Source organism: Lonchura striata, chromosome 3, assembly GCF_050655825.1.
Source record: "Lonchura striata isolate lonStrDom1 chromosome 3, ASM5065582v1, whole genome shotgun sequence".
Taxonomy (NCBI): Eukaryota; Metazoa; Chordata; class Aves; order Passeriformes; family Estrildidae; genus Lonchura; species Lonchura striata.
The window spans coordinates 20626504-20640312 of NC_140705.1; the positions used below are offsets into that span (position 1 = coordinate 20626504).

Sequence of the window (13809 nt, forward strand, 5' to 3'; positions counted from 1 at the left end):
ATGTTCAACTAATACTGATACACTCAGCTTTGGGTGAGATGGATCTAAGCCTAAACAAACTAATTTCACCTGATGGAATTGTATACTGTTGTCAAGTCCTTCATTGTTGTCATCTGTTCCCAAAACTGAAATTAAAAATAGAAAAATTTAGATTAATACAGGTATTTAGTATTGAACCATCTTCCAGAAAGATCTTTTCTACCAACATACAGAAACTTCACTACAGAGAAAATAAATTAAAATAAGTGTCAAATCATAGCTTCTCAATAAAATTTTCAGATTTCTGTATTTCCGTATAATGTAAATCTACAAATAATTGAGTGCCATGTGTATGTTTTATGTGTTGTGGTTTTAGAAACTGACGCATTCAGTCTCTCAACATTAGCCATAGAATGTACAATCTAAACAGACTCTATAGATAAATAATTATTTGTGTCTCTCTCACACAGGCTCTATGGAAAGCAGGGCTCTGTACAACATCCTTGTCGTGTTGTTTACATTCCTACTAGAAGTGGTTTGTGTTTTTATTTGTCTCTCAACCTGTATGTGTGCAGCACAACAACAAGGGTATCTAATCTCCCCACCCCAGTGGAAAACTACAGCAGAGAAATTCATAAACAGAAACTTACTGGTGAATTATCCACATCCACAAAGTCTGCTTCTTACCAGAGTAGAGAGAGACGTGCTGCTGTCAGTTTGAAATGACTCCCACCTCCTGGAAGGCATAACAAAAAATCCCCCCATGAAGTCTCCTCAGGCATGCTGAGATAGGGGGACACCTGGGTAGCTCATTGATACAGGACCTTAAATAAACCTCTGAAAAAAGTCTAAAAAAGCAGCAGTCTGGCAGGGATAGAGCTGACGCCTCTCTAGCTTTTGACAACTTTCTGGCACTAGTCATAGCTGCAAGCCTTATTTTGCAGGTAGGCTATCTAGCCTGCTGCAGACTTGTAATATTGGCACTAATTTATGTTTATGAGAAAAAAAGAGGGAAGTTAGTAATTTGTACTGGTGAGTGGAGACCTTTGGAAGATGGTGTTTGAAGGTGCAAAATATGTCAGGCAGACCCTTTGGATTGTAAAAAACTGTAGCAGTCATTAGCAGAACACAGAGGATCAAAAAAAGTCAGAAGTTCAGAAAGCAAGTCAGATTATTCTTCTTTTTCAATCAGGATAACTACACACAGGCAGGCAGCCCACCTCAGTAGAACCTCAAAAAGTCTTTGAATTAAATGTGAGTAAAAGATCTTCTGAGTTGGTTCTCCTGCATCAGTTTGTGTTGTGGCAAGTGCTTTTTTCATTGTGCGGTGAAAGAAACTGGCCTGACTTGCTTGTGATCAGGCTTTTCATGCTCTTCACTGGAGATTTTCTCAAGCCTGCTGCTGGGGTGCTGTTTCTAGTTTGTCACCTCTGCCGGGGACACTAATGAGTCTGTTGATACAAACTTTGGCTACATGTTTCAAGGTGCTGAACTGCTTTAAATTTCATTCCTTTCTATCAGGCAACTTTATGGTGTTATCTAAAAGTTGTGATCTACCTATATCAGCAGAGCTGCTTAGAAAAATTTATTTTTCCTCATTCATTTCCCACACCCATGCTACAGACTCTAACAGTAGTAAAACCCCAATGATTTACATGTTTAAAATATATGAAAGATGTAGGGTCAAGTACCATTACAAGGTGGGTAACTGTGAGACAACTCCTTATTGTATGGAGAATGTTCTTCTAAATAGCTGGCAGTGTCACTGCAGCACTATGGAGGTCAGTCTGCTCAGTGCACATGTTTCGTGTTGTATTTTTCTGACATTTTTTGCCTTTGAGTGAAGATCACAGCTAAAGTCAAATCTTCTATTTGTTAGCCAAGGTGGAGATAATTTCAGCAAACTTTTGTAGTGGACTTTTATTTGCCAGTCATGTTAAACAGCTTTTTGTCCTGATTTTATATTAAAATGTATACACACATGTGTGTGCGTGTGTGCCTGCATACATAGATATATTTACTTCAGCATGCTTCTTGCTGTTGAAGATGCCATTTTTCACCTGAGGGTTAAAATGAAGATTTCAGAGCTTTGTGATATAAAATATACTGGTTTTTCTTGTTCTAGTAGGGCTTTTACCAGTAAATCAGAATTATCTGCCAACATGATTACATTCCCTGGGATTCCAATTGATTTTGGCATTTGGATTCTAAACAGTAGTTTTGCTCTACAGCTTGATACTGACTCCTGAAGAAGCAGGTCTCAAGAGATAGTTCAAAATATTTCCTCCATGTGTCCATATATTCGTACATTACACAAAAAATATATTTTAAGACAATCAATTTACACTAGTGGTGTGTAAATAAAATAGTAACTGCACATTTATGGATTGTGTGTTTGCTACAATGCAGTTTAATTTCCTTCATTTCTATACTTGAGTATTTTGCAGAGTATAAGTGTACAATTGAATGAGTGTTTGACTTCTTTTGTCTGGGAGGACTTGGGAGTGTTTTATGTGAAAGGAATATAACTCTGTCACTATTACTGTTTGCTACCTCCAATAGTAAAATATTAGCAGACTTAAACTTTTTATTTGAGTGACACTTGTCACTGGAGTATTGTACATATCAAAATACAAAGAAAGTCTTGTGGAAGCAAAAAGTTCTGCTGCATGAATGCAATCTGGATTCTCTGAAGGTGATAGTTATATAAATGTAACTAAACATTTATATTGTTCCATTTTGAAATTCTTCCTGCAGAAATCCTTTTTTTTTTTTTTAATTATTTTGCACCTTTTAAGAAATGGGTGCTGGAAATAGAACTGCATCTTTTTTTGTACTAACATTGAGTTATCTTAGTTTTGTTATATGTGGATATAATTATGACATCTTAAAATAAAGAAATTATAATTTTCTCTTTTTCTTTGCAGAGTCACAGTGTACACTCTGTGGGGAGCCTGAAGGTGAGTGTGTTTTCCTACTAATATTTTTCAAAGTAGCTAGAGGTGAACAATTCACTTTAACAATACTCATGTACAATAGATCGGAAATAGTACATAGATGGTGGAAACCAATGAAAGACATTCTACCCATTTTTAGATACAAAAAAATTATTTTAATTAAGCTGAGCACATCCTCCAGGCAGGAAATAACTTAAAGGACAAATATTCCATTCGAACAAAAATTAAAATATTTACTTTTATTGTTCTTTTTTGTGTTTTTCAAACTAATTTGTCTGTAAGTGAGAGTGTAAAGAGACATTTAAGGATATCAATTTGAGAATGGAAAACTTAGAGATTGGACATAAAAGGGAAATGAAAAATATTCTTAGATGTTAGATTGGGTATTACATTTACAGAGAGGCTAACACATTTTAGCAGAGAAAGTGAATAAATACTGCTTCTGAAACAAAGATAATTAAGCAGAAACCTATGTAGTTCAAACATGTGCCCACATGGCAATGTTTGTTGGTTTGTTTTGTTAGGGTTTTTTCCAAGTGACTAATTGAATACCAAGATGAGACACACATTTTACTTAAATGAATGCTCAGGCAACCAGAATATGGTTTTTAGCATATGCCATTATTGAAGAAAATATCTCTAACTTATTTATTTACTGTCATTGGTGCTCTTATAAAGAAAATGTTAAAAGGTTGACTTAATTTGAAATCAACCACCTGGAGTCTTTCTAAGGAGCAGAGTTCAGAATAGTGTAAATGCTGGAGCAAAGTATATGAACTTAAAAATAAAATTGTATATTCTAGGCTTTTCACAAAGACATTCAGCTTTATGTCTTGAATAGTTGCTGATAAAAAAGTTTCAGCTTCTAATGTTTTATACATTTAGTAGAGACAAGTTATTAGGATATGAAGCCTGGAAGTAGAATGCTTTGAGACCTTGCACCTAGTGAAATAACTCAGTAAATTAAATAATAATTATCTCTTTCTCTTTTTTTATCTACTGAAAAATAATTCTTTTAGAAATTTGTTTTGACTCCATTCCTTTAGTAAACAGTCAATTGTTGATTTTTAAATTTTCTTTGTCCTTTATTTGATAAATTTATAATAATACAGATACATGTATGAAAAGAGAAAATGAGATTGGTGTTTGTTTGCCTTTCACGAGATATTTCTCTCCTGATAAAGCTGGCCAACTTTAAAGTTATGCATTGGATTAGTTCTGTTTTATTATATGCTGTGTCTGCTTTGTAACAATAGTTTTCCTTTTTTTTCATTACTGCTCTTTCATACATCTTCAGCTTTGTAAATATTAATAAATATATATGGACTTTGTAAAAAGAGAATTAAAAAAAAAGGCTAATGCTTTTTAAATGTTTATATGTCTAAAATCCCACATTCAAAAGAGAACTATGTTTATTAACTGTGGGAACAGGCTTCAAGAAAATAACATTTAGCTATACAGAAATTAACTTTCCCAGGAGTGAATATCTCCTGGATCACCAGTGTCTCCTCTAAAACACAGTGTTAGTGGAATGCTAATTATTAATTCTCTGCCTCAATTTAAAAAATATTAATATAACTGTCACCTTCGATAAGTGACAAGACTTAGAATCTTAAGTTTTTCCCTTATCAGATTAGCACACATTCTTATCTAACATCATTCACAGATCATTCACAGAATTTGATACATAATTTTGTAATGAATAATCAGTGACTATGGGGATATGACTTTAGTTTTTGGAAGGCAATTCTAAGAGAAACTTCCTATCTCTGTTGTATAAACCAAAACAAAGAACAAAAATCCTCAAAAAGATCCTTTTTCTATGCAATGTTCTAAATTTTGCTATGGTTCTGTAGTACACTAAGAGAGGTATGAACTAAAAAATCAAGTTTTTGCAGTGTTCTAAGTGTAATTTCTGTCTTTGTAGACTTCTTCAGTAATTTGTGATATTTGTGGCTTGTAGGTTTTTGTTTTTTTTTAATTAGAGGATAATTCAGTGAGTATCAGTTAGTTACTGTTTGCATTCAAGTTCCTTTTTTCTTCCTCCTTTTCAGATAAAAGAAAAAAAATAAAGTTTACCAAGTGCCTTAAAGTAGTTTAGTATATCAAGGTGAATTTGCAGAATTATAGGACAGACATGCCTCAGTGTAGTGCTCCTATTCTAGTTTCCAAAATGTTAAGCAGAGATTCATCTGAGAAATAGTAGATGTGGGGAAATCTCCCAGGCTTGTGTGAGAGGAAGACAACATCTTCACAAGATCTTTCACATCTTATGTTTTCTGGGTTCCTTGGAAGCTGTTTATGCCATTTCTTGACAGACCTGCAGGCAGCTAGGTGTGTTCTGTCATGTTTGGCCTTCTGTTACAGAGACGACGGAATGGAAGCATTTTGTACACCTCAAATTCTGATTGCCAAGTTGGTGAACAATAGTCTTACTTCTCATTATGATTCATCCTTTCTCTAACCATTACTCCCCTTTCAAAACCAGCAGTTTTGTCCTAGATTATCTAAGTATCATAAAAATGACTGTGTAAAACAGGGCTCTTTGCTGGGGGCCCTTTGCCAAGGTTTTAGCAGTTAGTGCTGCACTGCAGCAAGTGAGTGCATTTATCTGCATAGACATTGTTGTACAGGTGTGAAACAACGTTGTGTGCATATATCAGATATGGAAGTGAGATATAAATTATGAGAGTACAGATTCCTCACATCAATGTTTTGCCTGGGAACTTGTGGTTCTGCAGTTAAATGTGTCACGTGTCCTCCTTTGCATCCTATCTAAAGAGAATGAGTTAAACAAAACTGAGGTCTCTGAGAATAAGTCTTTAGTGTGAGCAGCAAAGACTTGTGTGTTCTGTTTCAAAAATCACAGGTTTGCTCTGTGCTGCAGCCTACCAGTGTGTGATATTTGAAGAGCATCAGGTTTTTTTTATACTGGGAGGAAGCTAAAGTTGCAGAATCTCACTAGCATGGCTACTTCAAGCAGATACATCTTCTGGAAATGCAAGAGCAACAATGGCGTGTTTTCAGAGAGGTGACAACAGCTACATTTGGGCAAGTGATCTGCAGTTGACAGATTATGTTGTCATGGTAAACATTGCTGGGTTGTTCTTTGCTATATTCCTGCTCAGATTTAAAGTGAAGATGGCATGTTATAGACACGTCTAGCTCAGTCTTTGTGACAGCTGAAGTCCTGTTACACACACTGCTCTAGTCATGAGAGGTTTCAGGAAGTTTTCCTCATAAATACTCTAGCAGATATTTCTGTCCTTTCTAAATATTCACAGAAGGTTTTGAGAGGACGATATTACCAAATGTAATTTTCTATATTATCAAAGCAGAAAACAATTACTTTGGGTGGCAGCTAAGGTTTCAGTAGACCATTCTTTCTTCTCAAAGCCTATGCAAATGAAAGCTTTTCTTCCAGGCATTTTTAATATCTTTCATAACTCCAGTAGTGTCTTAATCTTTCTATAATTTGTCCAGGTAGTTCAGATTCTTCCTCAATGTCTCAGCTCTCTTTTGGGCTATGGTATACACCTACAGTTTGAATTAAGTTCGCCCATTATTTTTACCAGTACCTGCACAAGACCTGGCTTGCTGGGTTTGTGGTAGAAAACTTTGGAGTGAGTCTTTTAATTAATAAAATAAATATTCTGTGCAAAAGGAGAACTTAGAGGAGACCTATTTCTTAATGTATCTCACATTGCACATTGGATTTTTTCCTAAACTTGTTCCTCTGTTAAGTTAAACAGTTAATAGTTCATACAGCCAAGGCATAGATATTGAATGACTCCAAGTGTCAAAAGATTCAGAAACTTCTCACAATTACATTTTTTCTGATAATAAATCCAATTGTCAGAAATTAAGATTTTTTTTTTTACAGTTGATTTCAATTTCGAGATCTGAAGCTCACATAATTTTGTCTTCCTCTGAGAAAAAATAAGTTTGTGCAAAATTTCTAGCAGCTACAAAAATGCTAGCATATGTCACAGATTTGCCCTTACAGAAGTTTATATCAATTACTTATAGGGTTATTTTTAAAATTATTAATAGTGAAAGATTAATTTAATTTATTTTTATTCTATTTTTATTTAGTAAAAAAGTTTTGAATGTTCTGAAATAAAACCAAATTATACTGTTTAATTTTATTTGCTCACAAGATGCTAAAAATATTTAGTATAACTTGGGAAATATAAGAAATGTAAATAAATAGTTGACAGTAGAAACAAAAAACTCAATATTCCTTGGTGAAAAAAAAGTATTTTTCAGTTATGTCAGTGTTAGAAAGATGTATTTATTTCAGGTGCTATTTCCTTTTGTTGCCTTTTATGCTCTGGTTAATGCTAGTGTGTTGGAGTTTGGGGGGAAATAGATCTGGATTTTTGCTCTGTTTTGTTGCTCTGTTTTATTTTGTTAAATTGGAACTTTTTGTTTGGTTTTGGTTTTGGTGTTCTTCTAAAAATAAATAAAGAATCTGGAGAGTAGGTACTTCAAAAAAATACCCTAAACTTGGCAATATGTCTTAATATTGATGGTGTTCCATCTGTGTAGTTCTGGCTCTGCATATAAACATTTCCCTTGGTATCTCATGGAAAACTATTACAGGCATATTAATAACTCCAGAGAATTTCCTTAATCTTAATTTTGTTAATCTCAATATTTAGTAATCTACACTGAGAGCTGACAGTTTTGCCACTACTAGCAGTGACTTTCAAGAGTCCTGTAGTCTTAACTTTTTATACTCCTGTTGTATTTACTAGACCAACAATTGCCAGCAATAAAATACAAGTTGTCTGAGGAAGAAAAATAAATTTGACAACACATAATCCTAACTTTTTAAGGAATAATAAAATATACTTTGCCTAATGTTAATATTTCTTCTTTTCCTGCTATTTATAAAAAAAAATCACAATTGTTTCTTCGCGTGAGAAGGTTTCTTGTTCTTTATATGTGCCATGAAATACTTAAATAGATTATGGTTCCTGCTATGAACATAATAATTCATAATTATTACCTGAAGTGATTGAGATAATTGGGAGTTTATTCAGTCATATATGAAAAATTTTATGAAAATGTAAGATCAAGATCTTTAGTCATTCTACTTTAACCTATTTGTACATCAACACCTTGTTCTTCATGAACAGGCACATTTATGTGCCTGGATGATTATGATTAATAAAATTACTGGTATGAAATTTCTTCCTGATCCAAGTATTGTTAATAAACACTTTTTAACAATTTAGTTACTACTCTCAAAGTGATTTGATTTGCCATTTTTATAGAAATTTTTTCAAGTTTCACAGAATTGTATTGCTGTTGTACTCCATTGGGTAGTGGGGTAGTGTGTAAATATTGAAATTTTTTTACAAAAACAGGCAAGTTAGTTACACTACACATTTTTAAAAATAATCTGCAGAATTTGGAGATTATAGGAACCTAAATATTTTTTTAATCTCTTTCTCACTGGGCTAATATGGGAGATTCTACTAGTTAATCTCTTTAGGATATCACGTTAGAGTATAGTCACAGTGAGCATTATTCTTGAACTGTGCTGGGTTTTATATAAAGTGAAATTATGATGTGAATCATGATTTTTAGGAAGGAGTTATAGTATTTTTTCTTCAAACAATGTTGAACTACCGGTTGCTGTTGCATTTTCATGCTACCTGCATTTAGGCAGACAGAAAAAGTTGTCTATAGTATGTCTGCTAAAGATTTAGCTGCTGATAAAGTTCTCAGTTTCTGGTTATACTTGAAATATTTGAAGATTCAATTTTGAACCTTCATATTTATATAGTTTAAAAAGTTATATATTACATTATTAGAATTAATAATTTTGTCTATAACTGTAAAAGTATGCCCATTTTTTCTAGTTGAATTAAAATAGAGAATGGTATTTTCAAAAGCCTAGGTCCTATGTAAACTGAGTGTGAGATATGGTGATACTAATATTGGTTCTTTTATAGTCTATCTTGTTACTTAAGATAGAAATATTTGAAGAAACTAATCTCATTTTATTTTAAGAAAATAAATTATTTTCTTTAATAAAGCTTGTGTCAGGCCTTCACTTAATTTATATTTGGAATAAATGAAATTAATTCTTCAGCTTTTTTTGCTTCTCATATATACAGTAAACAGCTGTACTCAAAACTACAATGTTATTCTTGTTTTTTTTCATCTACTGATCCATTCCCCTGAGTTTTGCAAACCAAAAAAAAGAAAAAAAACTGATTTAATTTAGATAAATAGGATGTAATCCCAAATGCACATTCGTTTCACATTGTTGTGATTAAGCAAACAAACAAACCCAAAGACAAGGACCATCTTATCTCTTTTGCTCCAATGTGACTGAATAAGTGAAAAGCTGATTAGATTTCTGGGGATGAGGGGAGGAAAGTTGCTATAGCCTCAAAGGTTATAGTCAGCACACACTTAAGGCTTTATGCAGCATTAGAAATGAGAATATTTCCTCTGCCAACAGTGGATAAAGTTGCAAATGTAATTTAGTCCTGTAGAGGAATAAATTGTCTCAAGACTGCAGTGTTTGCTAGAGAGGAGGCCAGTGTGAGTAAGGTCAGTGGAGCCTAGAAGATGCTGATATTTTGAATTAACCTTTTTGCTTCCATTTTTCTTCTTTTGCTGTTTAACACCTTTTCATATTACATGGAATGTCCTCTTTTGAGTAGTTGTTCTTATATGTCAGATTTGTCTGCTGAATGTGAATTTCTGCAAAAGGGCCTTCCTCTTAAAGATGTTGTTTTAGATGTCTTATACATGGAAACTTTTATAGTGTGAGCTTTTGTGTGCTTTTTGTGAGCTTTTTTTTTCTCCGTGCTTTGCTTTAGCTTCTAATTTCCATGCTCTGTAATTCAAATGTAAACTTTTTATGTATACCTAGAACTCTTTCTATTGAATAGTAATGTCTACAGAATATTGCCTACAGCTTCTACCATGCTTTATGTTTTAGAAACATACTTCTGCATCTTTGTAGGATAAGAACCATGGTGGGTTTCTACATAAATATAGAGATTTATTATTTTTTTTAAGATGGCACATTTCAACATTCATTCCTTATTTAATTTACTATGGATTTGACCCAGTAAAGCTGAAATAGCTGGTATTCTGGGTCAGGGGTTTTGTTGTTGTTGTTCTGCAGTATGTAGATTAGGGTGAAGAGTTTGAAAATTTGATTTGATTTTCACCATAGCACTCCTTGGACCTGTCCTTTAGTCCCAAGCTCAGGGAAGGCTCAGATGGTCATCCTGGCCTCTGCAGACACCTGCTTAAAAGGAAACCTAGGCCTGCCTCAGCTTCATTTTTATATCTAACAGGAACCTTGTGCTACTAGGGAGTTGTAGGTATCTTTGTCCTTTTCTAGGAAAAGCTGAGGTTAATTCTAAATGTAAAGTTGAACATGAGTGAGATGCAAAATGCTCTAAGTGCCACTGGATCTTCTGCATGCAAGATTAAGTTATTGTTTCTCAATCAGTGTTTAATTCTCCTGGGTAGAGGTACAGTCTTAAAAAAAATCTGCAATTGTAAAATTTGAGAAGCACAAATGTAACAGAAAGCAGAGAAAAACTCCATTCCTATCACCACATACTGCGACCTTAAAGACTGAATATTTCAAATCCATCTTCTGAAACCTATGCACAAATAAATTACATTATTATTATTGCACACATATACACGTTTCATTCTGACTGAGCAAGTCATGAATGATTCTTACTTTGATTTGAGATCATTAATCTGAAAAGGTTAAGAAATAGTGTGGTGGCAAAAGGAGCACGATTTTGAAGACAAGCCTGCATTAATTTAACAGAGATTTCCATGCAGAAAGAATTCTAGTTTCTCCTAAAGTGTATATTTGCATAAATCTTAGATAATGTCTGGCAACATTCATCTCAACAATGTATGAAAATCCTGAGCTCTTACTTAGTGCAGAGCTACAACTGATATTAGTGGAAATATTATGTAGAAAAAGAACTAGGACTTTCACAACAAAGAACTTCAAGCAGATTGATTTAGTCTTCTGTACCTGCTGATTATTTTCCACAAGCTTTCATCACAATTATAGTCACTAGAATCCTCTCACACCTTATAAAATAGTAATGGAAACGTTTTTCTCTTATAATATGTGAGAAAGAAATTGCTTTCAGGATGTGGTTGGAAATATTTTTTTTTTCTGCTAACTGACTGTTCATTAAAATTAAAAATATGATGGTAGCAACTGTGTTAATAACAATTAGCATGTGCAGATGAAAGTTAAACAAGATTCTCAGTACTGGTCTCTGAAAAATATTTCAGAAAAATCTTAACATAGTATTGTTCCAGTTACTGGAAAAAATGCATTTCCAGATGCATCAAGGGGCAGCACGTCCCTCTGTACATGCAGTACAGTTCCTACCCCAGAGCTGGTTTTACACATTTTGATCCCGCACAATATAGCAGAAACTTGGGTGAGTTTCTTCTCTCCTCATAGCTTATTTTTCTCAGTGGTACAAATGAACTACCAGTGAAAGCCTCAGCATGCTTAGCAAAAATGAATAAACCCTTACATTAATACTTCACAAAGGTCATGGTTCACTTTTTATTTGTTTTGTTTAACATAGGCCATGAAAAGATAATGGGATAAATGTATTCTGTCAGATATAGGGCTTTGTACATGGTCCAACAAGTTATGTGGAAGGAAATGATAATAATTCTGTTCACTGTTTAGCATGGACTCATTGTTTAATTAGAAACTTTGAATGTTGAACTTGGTTACACTAATGTCCATTATCAGCATTCCTTATGAGACAGATTAATTATTAAAACTAAAATTATTAAATTATGGAAATAATTTATCTTTCAGTGTATGCAGAGATAGCAATCTCTTGGGGGTTTTTAGCTTGTGTTGAATTTTCATTATGCCATTAAATTTTTTGTTTGTCAAGTATATAATAACAGTGTCCTTCTTAAGAACTGAATGTCTGTGTTTGCAAATCAGACTCCATTCTGAAAAGAAACTTTCAAGATAATTCCATCTCAACAGTCTCTGTTCCTTACCAAGAGCTTTCAAAACTAGTGATGGGACAACATTCCTCTTGTAGATTATTGTAAGTCATAGATTTTGTGAACTGAAATAAGACTTTAAGTTAGTGCCATGGATGGCACAGTGGATATTTTATTTTTGCCTTTTCCTCAGTAATCTTCAGTTCATCATATAGATATAGAAGAAAATTATTTCCCTTACTGGTGAAGAACATGTGAGTGGTTTCTGTCTTCCTTTGTTTTCCTTTGTATTTACTGTGTATAAGCAACGTTAAAAATAGTTTTGTGCTAGACATAATGATTTTCACTTTTCTTGTGGTGAAGCACCTTATTAAGTCACTGCAATATTTGCCTTGTACCACAGAAGCAACAGGGAGGATCTGGAGGATATTCCTGAAGACAAGCCAAAAATAATCTTCTCTATTTGGTCTGTGCTAGCAGACTGGACACTTTATCATCAAGAAAAGTCCATGCAGTTCAAATTGTGGCCTCTTCTTCTGTAAGCAAAATATGATTCTTGATACCATAAGGTTTATGTATGTGTTATATTTTCTAGCTAGCCAGTTCCTGAGAATTTAAACTCAGCTTGGAATATGGTTTTTTAGAATGATTTACTTCACGTTGTAAAAGAACTCTTATAAAAGAACATATTACTGTCTCTGCCATGAGAAACTCTTTGCAGCAATCAATATCTAATTCAGGAATCATTTTGTGACATGAGAGAGACCATAGAAGGATATTAAACACATCCATTTGTCTTACTGAGAAAACCAAATACAGAAGCATCATCTAGATCAGCTGTGGATATTATAGAAGATGTAATAGAAGAGGGACAAAGACCAATTTTGTAACTGGAATTCTTGCTCTATTCCATTGATGCAGGATTTTTTTTCTAATGTCACAGCCTCTAAAGGATGGTGGTTTAAAAATCTACAGTGAATTTGGCTCCATTTTAACATTTTAATATGTCTGTGGAAAACATTTGTACCCTGCTATGCTAAACCACATAGGACCTTTCTGCCACAATTATTTCAACAGAGAAAGCTCATGACTTGATGTATCTGACTGAGTAGTCAACACAAACTGAAATTATTAATGTGTTTGAAATGGAACAGTTAAGGAAATTTTGCACTAAGTTTTTTTCTTTAAGACAGATGAGATTAAATACTTTGTTCCTGCATCTGTGCTCTATTCCTAACATTATCTTTTAGAAAAATCAGCCTCTGAATATGAAGACATATGAAGACTTGTACAATATATTTTAAATAGACATTGACAAATCAATCATTCCAACTCACAGCGGAAAGAAATAGGCAATTTGTTACTGTCTTCAAGAATGATGGAGATAACAGGAAGAGTTGGAGGAGAATCCAAAGTAGAACATTGACAGAAGCAGAAACAAAATACAGCCCTAGCTGACTGTGTAGTTGCCTACTATCCCTGCTGACTGATTACAAGATCTTGCAGTAAAAGTACAATTACTACTTGGTTCTAAACAACTAGCATTCTGTAGCAAACTTATGTTACCCTCACAACTGAAAAATAAAATTACTCATTAACATCTGATGAATTACATTAACAACCAACTCTGGAGATACAAATTCATTACTTGCAATTAAAAAGAATGTCCCATATTGTATTCTAGAATACTGCTACAAATATATGTTTAAAATACTAGCTCATATTACATAATATGCTATTATATGTTATTATAGCTAAATTTAAAAATATATATACAGTCACTCTATATAGTTTTCAGTGTATCTTTTTTTTTTTTTTTTTTTTTTCAGAAGCTATTTTCTCTGAATTATGAACATTTCTGAGGATTAGGGAAAAAACA

At 33.4% G+C, this 13809-nt stretch overlaps 1 protein-coding gene across 30 annotated transcripts in view; it reads left to right on the forward strand.

Annotated features, from left to right (window-relative positions):
- The window catches only part of DLGAP2 (DLG associated protein 2), a 450420-nt gene that overhangs the window by 212013 nt on the left and 224598 nt on the right, over positions 1 to 13809 (forward strand). For 29 of the 30 annotated variants that reach the window (XM_031504438.3, XM_085574578.1, XM_021551143.3 and 26 more), the window contains one exon: positions 2907 to 2939. The exons of the other annotated variant lie outside the window; for it this stretch is intronic. In XM_031504438.3, the coding sequence (XP_031360298.2) occupies positions 2907 to 2939 (33 nt within the window). The remainder of the gene's footprint in view (positions 1 to 2906; positions 2940 to 13809) is intronic. 30 annotated transcript variants of the gene reach the window in all.